The following is a 16096-nucleotide window of genomic DNA, read 5'->3' as shown; positions in this document are numbered from 1 at the left end:
AACAGAACCAGGCATTCACCTATTCCTGCCAGAAATACTTGGCTAAGATACTTACGTAATTATGTACATCAGTAGAGACACATGCAGGATTCACATTTTGATCTGTTTTATTCAGCTGAATGAGACTTTTGAATTTTATCTATGTGTACTTATTCACTCATAATGGACAGCTTCGTCTCGAAATTTTCTGTAGTTATTTGATGAAATATATATTCTGGATTTAAATATATTCTATGAGAAACCAGTACAAACAGAAAATGGAAAAGAGTCAGCCTCCTAAGAATAATTGTTAGCAATGATCGATGGGAGTTAGCTGCCCTTGTTTTCATTGTGTCAATTAAATAATCTGGAAAAATTTCTAAAAACTTCTCCTGAGTTTGAGTAAGTTCTTGTCTTCCATTAGAGCTCAATAATTTACCAGTATGGTCCCTAAAACTGAAATTTCTCTGTCATGGTCAACTAATTTTATAATCCATCATAAGGAAAACTACATCCTTAGTGGTATTTCACAAAATATAAGTGATGTTAGTCCATCAAAAGTCACAAATATGTGATGTGGTCCACAAATATGGTCCTATCTAAATGAATAAATATAATCTTCACATAAACCATGGCAGATGAATGTAAATTTTATTACATCATACAACAGCAACTACCTATGGCAGATTTGAAAGTTATATTGGAGCAGACAAGTAAGTATTTTTTTTGTTGATATTTTCTTTTTAGTCAATCAAAGATAGAGAGAGGCTTCTGGTAGCAGCATGAGCACAATGGCACGATGCTATGTTACTTTCAAAACCAAAGGCAGGCAAGTGCTCCAGGTGCGTTTCTGGGTTTGCTGTTATGTCTCAGAGGGCCTGGTTCACTGGTCCATGGTGTGGCACCTCACCTTCAAGCAAGGCATCACACCAAAATCGTGGCCTAGTTTTTCTGTTTTGGCATCAAGAGAATATTATACCAGCGTGGCATTTATCCATTGGAAACCTTTACCCAGTGCAGAAATACAAACTCACCTTGTTTGTAACTATTGACCCTGAGCATGTCATAAAATATCTGAATAATGTAGAGAAGCAATTAAAAGACTGGCTGTACACGTGTTCAGTTCAGAAACTAGTGGTCGTCATCTGAGGAATGTCCCCCATCCCCCCAAAGTCCCAGACAGCTAGCAAGAACAAAATCCATTCTGTGATAAGACAGATCAAGGCAGTGGTGATGTTTTTTGCCATTGTTAGAAGTTTCTTGCTCATTTGATCTACTGAACTATATAGAGATAGTTGTTCTAAAAAGTGGGAAGTGTTGAGACCTTAGTTCATTATCAAGTCTGAGGAAGTTTGTCTTCGCTCACTCATTACTGCAATCCACAAAGTCAACAGCACTATGACCTACAAGATCTTGTCAATGAGGCTGAGCTAAGAACAATAATGTATTTGTCATTCTCAAGGGTAGTTTTTCTGAAACCAAGTCAACTGCAGTGGATGTTTTATTTCACTGGTGAATTGTTAGATGGGGGAAATGTAAATTGTACTTTAATTGAACTGTGTCGTTGTTCCTTTTTTCGGAAGGTATCTATTCTCCTTTCCATAAGATTGATGCTCTAATTTATTACACATTGTTCCAGAGAGAACCAACAGATTTTCAGCATTGAGATATCAATTCCTTTGAAAGGTGGTGATTGTAGGTGTGAAAATGTTTGTTATTAAGCTAAATTATTTTCTAATCAGGCCTCTTGGTCAATTTGCTTGACTCAGAACATAAGTATGGGAGGAAAATAAATAGAAAATGAAGCAAATAAACCCTCTGAGATTCAGAATCTTTAGGTCCTAAAAGTAAATAATAATGATATCTAAGTAATGGAATATTGCTCTTGTTAGGTCCTTTGGTATGCTATTTTACTGGTGTATTTTCTACATTAATAAAAATTCTAGCTACTTGATTTTTAATCTATGTAACTAGATCCTACAAAGCTATATATAATCTCAATTGGTTAAAGCCCTATGGTGCAGAACTCTTGAAAATATCTTTTGATATTTTATAAAATCACGATTAAAATTATGATAAAATGAAATTAAATATGTATTTTTGAAAGAGACAAATTATTTACCATTAATCTAGAATAGACAACAGTGCATTTCAAGGACTTTCCCTAGGGTGATTAACTATCTTTTATTTTAACCTAACCCATTCTGATACTAATGCCACATGTAACCTATAAGTAAATTGCATCATGTACATCAAGAATGTGTTATGAACTCTGAATTATTTAATAAGAGAACATAATATAGTCTAATATTAGTACCACAAATATCCATGAGTTTTTTTCAAATATAAAATGATTGTATATTTCATCTGGTAGGAAGCATCCCATACAGAACTCCTCAGTTTATGGACAAATTTTTGTTCCTTTTACCTTCTAATACTAAGGAGTTTTTTTATATTTTAGATGTAGAGATAGCTAACAATACTGGGAATTTCATTCATGTTGCATTTACTAGGTAACGAAGGCTGAGAGTATTGATTGGGAACACAAGTAAGATCAGTTGCCATAGGTTTAGGTTAATGTTCAAGCAAAACATTTCAGACCATGGAATTTGTACTGCAAATACAATAAAATAGTACTCTTAGTAAAAGATAAAGAAAAAACTGAGTGAAATCTATGATAAATCATAATATAAAAGTCAGAATAAATAAATAATGTAGAAATTATTTCACTGATAAACCAGTCACCATTCAAAACACAGTTCCAATCGCCTAATGTAAGAAATGAACAAAGTTGTACAGATGAGCAGCAACACCTAGGAGAATATATGTGGGAAATTTTGGCAATTCCCTATCACAATACAGGAAGAATTAGTTATACAATTTCTCTTTTTTCATTCTAATTACCACAAGGATGCTCCTGATGATAAAAACTGATCAGATAAAAAAGTAAGAAAAAAGCAGGGCCGGAGAGATAGCATGGGCGTAGCATGTTTGCCTTGCATGCAGAAGGATGGTGGTTCGATTCCTGGATCCCATATGGTCCCCTGAGCCTGCCAGAAGCTATTTCTAACTAGAGCCAGAAGTAACTTCTGAGGGCTGCTGCCGGGTGTGACCCAAAGACAAAAATAAGTAAAGAAAGAAATAAAAAGTAAGAAAAAAAGCTTATGTCTAGTAATAAATGAATCCAATCACTATGTGCAAGCTTAAATTAAACCATAGCTGAATTAATACTTAAATCATGGATGAACCACAAAAAAACAGTGGCAGTACTCTGAAATGCATCTTTTTTTTAAACTTAGACTAAATGAAATTTAGCAAAACTTGAAAACCTGAGACAGAAAGAACCAAAAAAATATGTGAATTATGCCATGAAGCTTTGCACAAAATGTGCAAATCTTTTTTAGGGGGGATAGGGCCACACCTGGTGGTGTTAAGAGGTTACTCCTGGCTCTGCACTCCTATCAAACTTGGGGAACCATATGGGATGCAGGGGATCAAACTCAGGTGTGTCATGTGCAAGGCAAATGCCCTGCCCACTATTTATTACTCCAGTCCCAAAATGTGCAAATCTTAATTCACTTTAATGCCTTACTCATAGCAAGTGTCAGAAGAAACAGTGAACAATAAAACTGCTAGAAATATGAGTTATAGAATATTTAATCACATTATAAAAGGAATCTAGAGTGAGCATATAAGAGAATCAAAGTATATTATTTAGAGTTTTTAGACTGGAATAATATATTATCCTATACTGAATCCTTCCTTAAGATTGTGACAGTTTATTTTTGGAGCAATAGTACAGTGGATAAGACTTGTTCTATCCTAATTTCAATCCCCAGTATTCTCCATGGTCCCCTGAACATTGACAAAAGTGATTCCTGAATGCAGAATAAATCCAGAGCACCTACAGGTGTGGCTCAAAAACAAACAAACAAACAAACAAAAATACAAACAAAAAAAAACGAGAAAGAAAGACTGTGTCAAGCTACAGTAAAAAACTAATAATAGATCTGAGATAACTAACATAGAAATGAACAATGTCATAAAATACTAGTGTAGGATGTGGCAGAATATGTGTCTGTGCCCTGACACTTTTCCTTTTGTAATTTTATTGGATTTCAAAACACTTAAAATGTTTTTAAATTTATTTAAAGAAAATGTATCACATAGTTGTCATAGTTGATCATAATAAATTTGTTTTCAGATAAGTAAAAGCAAAGTTATTTAAAAAAGAAAGAAAATAAATAAAAAGAAGACAGTTTTAAAAAGAAAAAGAAAAAGTACAGTAGGAAGCACATTTATGAAAATTATCATGTATTCAATGAAGTAATTACTATAATGGCACAAGGTTTAGTAATCTCTTGTAAACTGTGCGTTCTGTTAAATTGGTGTGTTCCTAAAGTGATGAGATAATTAAACAATTGAATTTGTCCAGAGGTTCACAGCACTATTACTGATACTAGGACTTTTAAGAGCATGTATTTAGCTGCTAAGGTTCCTGTAAGAAAGAAGATATGGATGGGGGAGGGGGCAGGAGAGAGCCTGTACTCACTTCAAAATTCCTTAGTGGTATCAACTCAAAAATGGCATACCAGATGTTTGGTCAGATTGCTGTCCTCAAAGAAAATTGTAGTCTGTGATGAGGTGGGGTCGTTGAAAAAATGGTGATAGTGAGTACTGGAGGCAGCAGGCATGGCTTTAGCAGTGTGGGGGCGTGGCCCACTCTCTCCTCCTTAGATGGCTAGCTTTCTACTAACTGATCTTTCATGATCTTTTATGACTCAGTTTATATCTCACTTGAGGAACTAATGCATCTATGGAGCTGTCCCGGTTCGAATATGATGACTCCACTTCAATACATTTCTTTTTTTTTTTTTTTTTTTTTTTGGTTTTTGGGCCACACCCCGCGGTGCTCAGGGGTTACTCCTGGCTGTCTGCTCAGAAATAGCTCCTGGCAGGCACGGGGGACCATATGGGACACCGGGATTCGAACCAACCACCTTTGGTCCTGGATCGGCTGCTTGCAAGGCAAACACCGCTGTGCTATCTCTCCGGGCCCTTCAATACATTTCTAAAGCAAATATTTGTAAGTCATCTGGGTCTGAAAGCCTGTTAGATTCAAAAAGGAATTCAATACCAAAGTGCCAGGGGATTAAATAACAGTGATTGAATAACAGTGATTAAGTAATGACAAACAGTACTTTTTTTCAGAGTCATTTCTTTTCTTTTTCTAGGCCAAAAATTAAACCTAAATCTCATGTATGCTGTCATGTCCCTGGCCACTGCTAACATATTTCAATAGCTGTGATTGTTCCTTGGAATTGTCTACTGCCATAATTCTGTTGTGTTTATTTTAGTGGACATCACTTTAATAATCGTGCCAAAAACTGTTATAATACTTTTAGTCCAGGCATTGGGAGTTAGAGCAATACCACAGTGGGTAGAGTGTTTGCCTTGCATGCAGCCAACCCAATTTTGATTGAGGCATTCTATACGTTTCCTGGAGTCTTCCAGGAGTACTTTCTGAGAGAAGATCCAGGAGTAACCTGAACGCTGCTGGATGTAGCCTAACCCCCATTTGAGGGATATATATAGAATATTATTGGGGTCTTAAAGAGTTAAAAATTTTCTTATTGCTATAAATATACATGGATCAATAGTGAATAATACAAGAATGCCAGACACCACATTTAGGATTATGTTAATTTGAACATTACTTACTGAGGAGATGGACTTAGTTATTCAGAATATATTATATACTAAAATGTCAATATATTTACAATGTGTGTATAAAAATTTACTAAAATATGTAAAATATTTTAGTATCTATATTTAGCATGTATATGTAGAAAGAGTCAACTTTTTTACATAGTTTTTACTATAATAGCTGAGGATCAGACAGCTTTAGGGTTAAGAATTCTTAGTACTTGATCCCTGATCTGCTTTGTCTTGACACCATAGATAACAGGGTTGAGTGCAGGTGGAATAACCATGTAAATATTAGCTAGAAATATATGAATGTATCCAGGGATGCTATGACCAAAGCGGTGGGTCAGAAAAGAAAAAAATGCTGGGATATAGAAGATAAGCATAACGCAGACATGGGATCCACAGGTGTTGAGAGCTTTCAATCGGGCATTCCAAGATGGCAAATGAAAGACCGTGTGAAGTATCTTCACGTAAGAGAAACCAATTATAATAAGGTCAAGAAATCCCACAGAAATAGCAACCATTCCAAATAAGTTATTGGCTTTGGTACTTGTACAAGAAAGTCGGGCAATACCCATGTGTTCACAGTAGGTATGAGGGATGATTCGGGAACCACAGAATGACAACCGTAAGATAAGAAACACAAAAGTGGTGACAAAAATTAATGATCTCACTACCACAGCTATACCTAGCATGGCTATGATCTTATTTGTAAGGATCATAGTGTATCTTAGGGGATTGCAAATAGCAACATAACGGTCTATGGCCATGATTGTTAGTACACCAGACTCTAGGCCTGTACACAGATGAATCATAAACATCTGTGCAAGACAAGAACCAAAAAGTATTTCCCTGAAATTAAACCAGAAGATGCCCAGCATCTTGGGGATAGTGGCAGTAGAGAGACTTAGATCAGTGAAAGCCAACATAGCCAGAAAGTAAAACATGGGCTGATGAAGACTAGGTTCAGTCTGAATTACAAAAAGGATTATAATATTCCCTAAAAGAGCAATCAGATATACAGCACAAAAGGGAAAACCTATCCAAATATGGAATTTTTCCAAGCCTGGAATTCCCAAAAGGACAAAGGAATAAGGATAGAATTGGGTTGTATTGTGGTAATGCATCTTCATAATTACAGGAAAATTTTTTCATGCTGTTAAGACTTTGTTCTTGTTCAGACCATCATTTCCAGTAATTGAGAGATGTGGGATTTTTCTCAGCAGAAACCTTGGAGTAGAAAGTGAAAAAAAAAAAAAAAACCTAAGGCATCTTCCAAATATAAAAGTCACCATAATAATAACATAGTTTTATTTATAATACACATGTCAAAATTGATTATTTGTCATGGTGGAAGGAATTATATAAAATACACTTTGGCATAGAGGCAATTCTGAATAGTCACATGTATGAGTACAATAAAAAAGGCAAATTAGAGTTTAAAGATGTAATAATAAGAACTGATGCTAAACTGATCTAAATAAATTGTCTGAAGATGGAAAATAATGGTTTTTAAAATAAATTGTGAAGACCAATATTTGATATAATTTTAGAGATGAGAATAATAAATCTCAGAGCAATTTCAGGACTTTTTCTTGAGAAGATGAAGCAAATGTTGGTGTTATTCATTGTGTCAAGGAACATAATATGACAGGCTTTTACTTGTTTATTTTGGCTGGTAAATATAGAGCTTTGACATAAATTTAAAATATGTCTATATGAAGTTAATACTAAATCAACAGGCTAAAGATAATTTAAATAGCATTACTGTGAAGGTTCAGTTTTTTTAATCATCTATGTATTTATTTTGATTTTTTGGGTCACACTCAGCAGTGCTCTGGGGTTACTCCTGGCTCTAAGATAAATCACTCCTGGTAGGCTAGGGGACTATATGGGATGCTGAGATTTGAACCACCATCCTTCTGCATGAAAGGCAAATGCCTTACCTCCATGCTATCTCTCTGGCCCCACATCTACGTACTTATAAAATAACAATTTTATTTATTGACTACAGAAATCTACAGATCTCTATTATGATAATACACTAAAATATTTTTCAGCTTAAAATAGTTAAAGGGGCTGGAAAGATATCAAAGCAGTAGGGCATTTTCCTTACTTGAGGCAGACCCGAGAGAGACCAGGTTCGATTCCTGGCAACCTATATGGTCCCCCAGCCTGCCAGGGGTGATTTCATAGTGCAGAGCCAGAAGTAACCTCTGAGCACATTGGGTGTGGCCCAACAACCTATCATTCAATTAATAAAGTTTTAAAACTAAATTTAAAAATATTTAAAAATATTTACAATCACTTGATAATCTATAGTGGTAAAATATTACAATAAATAATTCTATAGTCTTAGAAAACTTAAGAAGCAATTGTTAGTGAAAAGAATATATCCCAGTGTTAACAAATTAAATGTATTTAGAGAAAAAATACCTCATAAATGATGTTTTATATAGATTCCCTATGTTCTACCCTTTCAATTGTTATTAAAATTTGTTATGAAATATAAGGAGTTTAAGCTAAATAATAGTTTGAATATTTTCTGTGGAATTTAAGTATGGATATACTACAGGATGGATACTATTCTGTTTAGCACACCTGCCTCCATTAACTCCCAACATAGAATAAAATAGGCAAATATGTACTAAACATTGGACATTTTAGGAAATCAGTTTTACTAGACCTTAAAGTGCAAAGTAGTGTAAAATATTGTAAACTAAAAATTCTTCACTGATCTCTGTGTGGATTTCTCCCTTAAATGTTAAGAAAATGGTGTCTGTAATTCTTCTTTATTTAATTCTCAGAATGGAATACAATAGCACTATCAAATTTCCTACAGTGCTTTTCCTGATTTGCTGCCTCTGTAGATGGAAATTTGTTTCTTAATTGTTTATATTTACCAAAATTTTATATTATAAAAAGCATATACTTTTTGCTGAAATACAGATGCCTAAATGAGTTTGTTTCAAATGAAGGCCAGTTAATTTAAAAATATTTTAGTTGGAATAACATCCTATTATAACATTGTTTACTTTAGGTATGAATCAATCTCTCTATATATTATATTTTACTCAATTAAGTCCAGTTCTAGTAAATTTATCTGGAGATATAATATAGCCATTGTATTGAATCTAATTATTATGGGTTGAACCTATTTACTTAGATTTAATCACATGAATATTGAAAACATTTACAATCTTACTATTGAATGTACAGACAAGTTTATTTTAAATCCATTATAATTTATTTGCTGTCTAAAAACAGGAATATTATTCTTATTTTCTTACTTCCAGCATGAAGTTAACTGAAAATTAACTTTAATAAATGCCATTTATAGGTGATATTTTTTCAAAGCATATTTGAAACAGGAAAATAATATATCTGAAGTAAAATAATGTAATGAGCCTCATAGAATAGATGTCAAAGGAACCTTGAGTGGGTAGGACAACCCTTAGGAGGTCAAGAGTTGAATGCTATTTTGTGACAGTTATCTGCAAAAGATAAGTAAAGAAAATCACACAGATCAGTAAATATTGTAAATATTTAAAATACCCATTACTCAGATAAGATGGGTAAATATTGTTTGATTATAAAACATATAGTACTGGAAAGTTTGTATTTTCTTTATGCCAAAGAAGCATGACACTTGGTACATCTGAAGACTGTTTAATTTTGTTTTTAGATGTCATTTTTGAGAATAGCTCTCATACAATTGATGGTTAAGTATTGGAGTTGCCTTCAGTGAACACATTCAGTAAAAGAAAGGCAATTATGGGCTGTCAGAAGTTCCAGAATGATAGTCAAGTTGAACCCTTTTAGATAGATTTGAATATTTTAATGCTTTGAAAAATGAATCTCTGCCAAGGTGATTAATATTCAATATTTAGCATGACCAACAGGGCAGAGCAACTTCCTTCTGACCATTAAACCGATAATTTTGTATAAATTCACTTTGCAAAATGTTTCAAGGATTGACTAAACTATAAGCAATTTTGCCTTGATATAACTATCAATGCAGCCTCATATTTCCAAGCATGCTCCTCATATCATGTCTTGTGATAAATAGCGTTTTGTCTGTATATTTCCATCTGTTACTGAGAAATTGCAATATTGCAACATTACTGTTATCCATTTTCTTTGGATTATTCCTTTTCTGAGTTGAGTAACATTTAGTAAATCCACAGAGATTAAAATCTATAGTTTATCAGTAAAACTTATAAACGGTGGTGATTATGTTTGTATTTTTGTTTTGTTTTTGGACCACACCTGGTGACACTCAGGGTTTACTCCTGGCTATGCTCTCAGAAATCGCTCCTGGCTTGGGGACCATCTGGGACACTGGGGGATAGAACGGAGGTACGTCCTAGACTAGCGTGTGTAAGGCAAATTCCTTACTGCTTGTGCCACCGCTCCAGCCCCATGGTGACTATGATTTTTAAAGTATAATATCAAGACTATGAGTTCTAGAGGTAAAACAGATTTGTAGAGTATAGTGAACAAAGTTAAAATAATTTGTATAGGTCTGTTTATACTTTAACTATATAAACACATATTTTATAAGGTGAAATCTAATTAAAATTTAGTTCTGAGAACACAATGTTATTTATGTATTTACTTGTTTGCTTTCTGGTTTTGGTGTTGGGGCCACAGCTGGTTGTTTTCAGGACTTACTCCTGGCTTTGAGCTCAGGGTTCACTCCTGATAATGCTAAGGGAATTATGAAGCAGGCATAGCATTTCAAGGCAAGTTCACTACCCACAGTACTATTACTCTGGCTTCAATAGTACTATTTTAATTGGAAAAACTGAGTGTTATGGGTCTTGATATTTGATATGAACATTTCAAGAATTCATTCATTTATTTTTTATTATTTACTTTGTTGTTCTGTGTAGGAAGAATCATAAAATAATGTATGATGTTGAGAGTAGTTTTTTTTCTTAACTTACATTTTAGGTTATCAAGAAAGACAAGTGTCATATAAAATAATGAACTATTATCACATAGTCATTTGCTATAAAAATTTAATTAAATAAATTCAAAGCATCAGCAATAACAAGTTATATGAAAACCAAATAAATATTGAACAGACATTTATAATAAACAATATAAAATTATCAATAGTGAATGAAAAAGTGCTCATTGTTGGTCATGAAAAATGAAAATAGATGTCTCAAAGTGATTCCATTTTGTACTTCTTGAATGACCAAAGGTAAAGTGGTAAAATCATAGTAGGTAAGTTACAAAATAAATAGTCATATTTTGCTAATAGACCTATAAACTATATAATTTATTCAAATACATTTTTGGACTATTTTTAAAGTAAAAAATATTTCTTTACTATTATTCAGCAACTCCAATTTACCCAAAAATTTTAATAATCAGTAGACATGTCATCATGCAATTATATGTTAAAGTTTGAAATTCAGGAAAAAACATGGTTATTCATGTTAGAAATCATCAGTGTGTGATATGTTTGATGTTTGTCATCTATAGTACATAGGTATGATTAAATAATAATTGGGAAATTGTAAAAATAATAAGTAGCAGTATATACTATAAATTAGATGGCAAATCAATATTTCATAGTTCACCATAATAAAACAATAAACGTAGGTAATAGTTGGGAATTCAACTATATTTTTAAAATGTGTGTATGTGTATAAAAGAGATATAAAAAGACATAGAAAATTGTAAAGAGAAAAAGAGAGAACAGAGAATGAAGAAAAAAGAATTGTAGGGACTGGAGTGGTGGCACAAGTGGTAAGGCATTTGCTTCGCAGACTGCTAACCTCCTAGTGTTGGCCAGCAGTTCGATCCGCCAGTGTCCAATATGGTCCCCCAAGCCAGGGACGATTTCTGAGCATATAGCGAGGAGTAACCTGCCCCAAACCCCCCCCCAAAAAAGGGAATTAATTGTATTCTTAGTGGTAATTGAGAATAAATTTAAAAGAATTGCGGATGCATGCACCTTAGTTATTATAAAAGATGGGAATACTTTATTCATTACTTCTTCCTCATTTTTACAGATGATTAGTTTATCCCATGTCCATATTTTAAAACCTTTATAATGAATGCTTCAGAGCATCTTATTTTTTCCATTTATATATATATATATATATATACATACATATATATGCATATATATAAATGGAATATATATATATATATATATATATGTCTTTTTCCTAACAGGTCCTTAATACTCAGCAGAGAATCAACTTACCAAATTTTAAGCAGCTTTATTTTATTTTCCAGAGAGATCACCTGCTTGGATTCTATAACTTATGATATTGTGAAGTGATAAAGTTTTTATTATTCACTAGTAATATAAATTAGGAGTAAGAATTTATAGTATACTCTACATTTCCCTGTTGCATTTGTCCCCTGGGTATACCAAAAACCTGGTGGGTATAAAAAATAAACTTCCTGAATTATCTAGGAAAATGAAGCTCTTCCCAATCTAGTTCAAGTTAGTCATTCAATCAAGCTATTACAAATCTGTATAAATAATATTAACTAAACTTGTGGTAGCTATTATTTTAATACCATATATTCCCCATCATTATGTTACATGTTTTATTTTATTTTATTTTATTGGTTTTTGGGCCACACCCGGTAACGCTCAGGGGTTACTCCTGGCTATGCGCTCAGAAGTTGCTCCTGGCTTGGGGGACCATATGGGACACCAGGGGATTGAACCGCGGTCCGTCCAAGGCTAGCGCAGGCAAGGCAGGCACCTTACCTTTAGCGCCACTGCCCGGCCCCATGTTACATGTTTTAAATGAGTACAATTGCAATGTCAATGATATCTCAACAAAACTGAAAAATTTAAGTAAAATCTATCAGGAGCCTGTAGTTATACCCATGATAGTATACTTCAAGTGTTAAGAAATCCTGTATCTCTTAGGCCAGGGAAGTCCTTTTCTAGTCTCCCCAATTTTTACTGTGCCTATGCAAAAAAAAATAGCAGAAATTAAAAAAAATTTTTAATTGTTGTTGCTTGTTTTTCCTTTTCTTTTCCTTTTTGTTTTCCCTGTGCTTCGATTTGTTTTTATTTCAGGACCATGGTTAGTGTTTGGTTGTTGTCTTTATTGCTGTGGTGCTTTTTGTTGTTGTTGTTGTTTTTTTTGGGGGGGTCTGATTGTTTTGTATTATTTTTATATTTTATTTCCTTTTTCCCTTTCTTTTCTTAAACTTATTTTTATAGTCTCTAGAAGGACTCCTTCCATTTTTTGTGTTTGAATTTTTGCCCCCCCCCATTTTTTTTATTTTCTTACCTTCAAACAGAACCACAAAACATGAACCATCTTGTTCTGCCTCATAAATTGAAAGGGAAATAATGGAGGGCACCAAGACCAAAAAGTCGAATGAACACTGAGTAGAAATAAAAAATGATCAGACTTAAACATCAAAACTAAAGCCAACTACAATAGAATCGATACCAATCTAAAACAAGCTAGACACAGAAGGGACCACTTATACTAGCAGCCTGGGGGACAAAGGAGGGGCGATATGGGATGCATGCTGAAAACAGGGGTGTTGGGAGGACAACATTGGTGGTGAGAATACCCCTGATTCAATGTCACTATGTACCAAAAGTATTACTGTGAAAGATTTGTAATCCACTTTTGTCAAAATAAAAATTATTAATAAAATTAATTAATAAAATTATTAATAAAAATATAAGGGAATAAAAAAGATAAAAATTAATGCGCTAATTTAAAAGGAAGCAATGGTAGTATATGGAGTAAGAACATAACTATTGTTATCATTATCCTGAGATAATGAGACTTATTTATAAGTATGTGGGCATTATATGTCTTAGGAATTATATTTATATATTGCTATTAACTTTTAGGCATTAAACAAAAGAAATATACATATAATGTGTGTAGTAAATGTAAACACAAAATTTGGGGAGAAGATAAAAGATAATTGAAATGTAAGTCTAACACACCAGATAGTGCAGCCAAGGTTGTGATTAGTAGTATTGTAGAAAATTTCTGGTGTCAGGAAACCCAATGGCATGGAAGGTTTTTTAAAGAAATTTTTAGTAATTTTTGTGATTATGGAATCATGTTATATCTTTGATATTATTTTTTTATTAATCCAGAGTCAAAATAAAAACCCATCAGGTTAAGTGTATGGAGAAACTATAATATAAATCAAGTGTCTGATACATGGTAGGTCTTTAGCTCTTCAATTCAGTGGTGGTATATTGTTGATACTTTCAGGTGTATATTGTGAAATAGCATTGCAACACAAAACAATAATATGCAAACTTTTGTAAACAACATTATTACATAAATTGATTAAAATGAAAATAAATATGTGAAAGGAGAAATAAAATTAAAAGACAAAGAAAGCTCAGCCTTAAAACTTTGATGAGAGTAACATTAGATAATGTTATAGAATGAATCCCAAAGAAGACAATTTCAAAACTCAGATTTTTATTACTTTATTTAAGCACTATGCTTACAAAACAATTTGTAAACGAGTTTTGTCAAACCTTTCAAGAGTGCACATTTCCGCTTACTAATGTCTTTAATTTCCCCCCATTCTCTCTCCTGCCTAACTCTGGGCAGACATTTTATTCCTCACACTCATTCTTCTCTTCCCCCTTTTTGAAAAAAATACTTTCCCCTTTCTTTTCTTTTTCTTTTATTTTAATATTTATTATGGGGGCCGGAGAGATAGCGTGGAAGTAGGCACTTGCCTTAAATGAAGAAGATCGGTTGTTCAAGCCTGCCAGGAGCTATTTCTGAGCATAGAGCCAGGAGTGACCCCTGAGCACTGCCTGGGTGTGACCCAAAAACCAAAAAAAAAAAAAAAAAAAAAAAACCACAAACATTTTTTTTTATTGTGGCCAAAGTGAATTACATATCGTTCACAGTGATATTTAAGGTGATAGTGACCATAAATGAGGGGCAATTCCAAGACCAGTATTGTCTTCCCTCCACCCCTGTTCCCAGCATGCATCCCATATTGAAAAAAATTATTTTATTGTGACCAATGTGAATTATGGCTCTTTCACAGTAATATTTAAGATACATAGTGACATTGAATCAGGGGTATTCCCATCACTAGTGTTCTCCCTTCACCTCTGTTCCAGTCATCCTCCTCCATTGTCCCCCAGACTGCTAGAGTAACTGGTCCCCTCTGTGTATAGCTTGTTGTAGATTGGGTATTGATTCTGTTGTTGACTTTGGGTTTGGTGTTTAAGTCTGATGCTTTTTTATTTCTACTTAATGTTCATATGATTGTTTGGTCCTGGTATCATCCATTTTCCCCTCAATTTATGAGGCAGAACAAGATGATTCAAGTTATGTGATTATGTTTGAAAAAAAATAAAGCAAAGAAAAAGAAATAAAACAAAAGAACAAATAAAAAACCAGGGAAGAATCCTCTAGAGGTTATAAAAATCAATTTAAAAGAAGAAAAATAAAAAAGGAAACATAACAAAAAACACAAAAACAAAACAAACAACAGCAACAAAAAGTAAATAAAAATCAAACAATAAGGGGCTGGAGAGATAGCATGAGGTAAGGCGTTTGCCTTTTATGCAGAAGGTCATCGGTTCAAATCCCGGAGTCCCATATGGTCCCCTGTGCCTGCCAGGAGCAATTTCTGAACATGGAGCCAGGAGTAACCCCTGAGCACTGCCGGGTGTGACCCAAAAACCACACAAAAAAAATCAAACAATAAAACAAAACCAACAACTACAAAAAAGCACCACAGCAACAATACAACAACCAAACAATAACCACAAGAACAAAAAAAAAATAAAGGAAGGAGGTTGGTGTGGCAAGGTTTTGTGCTTCTTCTTCTTCTTCTTCTTCTTCTTCTTCTTCTTCTTCTTCTTCTTCTTCTTCTTCTTCTTCTTCTTCTTCCTTCTTCTTCTTCTTCTTCTTCTTCTTCTTCTTCTTCTTCTTCTTCTTCTTCTTCTTCTTCTTCTTCTTCTTTCTTCTTCTTCTTCTTCTTCTTCTTCTTCTTCTTCTTCTTCTTCTTCTTCTTCTTCTTCTTCTTCTTCTTCTTCTTCTTCTTCTTCTTCTTTTAATAGGCACAGTAAATATTGTGGAAATTAGAAAAGGAATTTCCTTGTCCTAAGAGATCCAGGATATCAAAACCCTTGAAGCATACTGTTATGGGAATAACTACAGATTCCATACATGTTCATTTTCACACCCCAAAATCTTTTTGTGATGTCAGGAAACTTTCCGTTCAGTTGAGGATGATAGAATCAGGCCTCTGTAACAAGAGATCTTGGTATTTGCACAGGTCTTAGGATGAAGCTTAGGATAGCTTCTTTCTTTATGGTTCTAAAAGTTCTGTTCCATCACTGTTGTTGTAACCAGTCTTCTATAATTGATCGTGTTTTTTTTTTCACAGATCCTAAGATGAAGCC

At 33.6% G+C, this 16096-nt stretch overlaps 1 protein-coding gene and 1 pseudogene across 1 annotated transcript; one reads left to right on the top strand and one right to left on the bottom strand.

Moving 5' to 3' along the window:
* Window positions 1–778: 778 nt before the first annotated feature.
* Window positions 779–1413, top strand: LOC126018499 (mitotic spindle assembly checkpoint protein MAD2A-like; annotated as a pseudogene).
* Window positions 1414–5873: 4460 nt separating this feature from the next.
* LOC126018498 (olfactory receptor 52E5-like) lies at window positions 5874–6815 on the bottom strand. The gene has a single exon (XM_049780632.1). The coding sequence runs from the start codon at window positions 6813–6815 to the stop codon at window positions 5874–5876; it is 942 nt and encodes a 313-aa protein (XP_049636589.1).
* Between the last annotated feature and the right edge of the window lie 9281 nt (window positions 6816–16096).

This window comes from Suncus etruscus, chromosome 9 (genome assembly GCF_024139225.1).
Source record: "Suncus etruscus isolate mSunEtr1 chromosome 9, mSunEtr1.pri.cur, whole genome shotgun sequence".
Classification (NCBI taxonomy): Eukaryota; Metazoa; Chordata; class Mammalia; order Eulipotyphla; family Soricidae; genus Suncus; species Suncus etruscus.
This window is presented reverse-complemented; position numbering and strand designations above follow the sequence as displayed.

Bases quoted from the DNA above. Each gene is read 5' to 3' on its own strand.
- LOC126018498 (XM_049780632.1), bottom strand. From the start codon at position 6,815: ATGCATTACCACAATACAACCCAATTCTATCCTTATTCCTTTGTCCTT.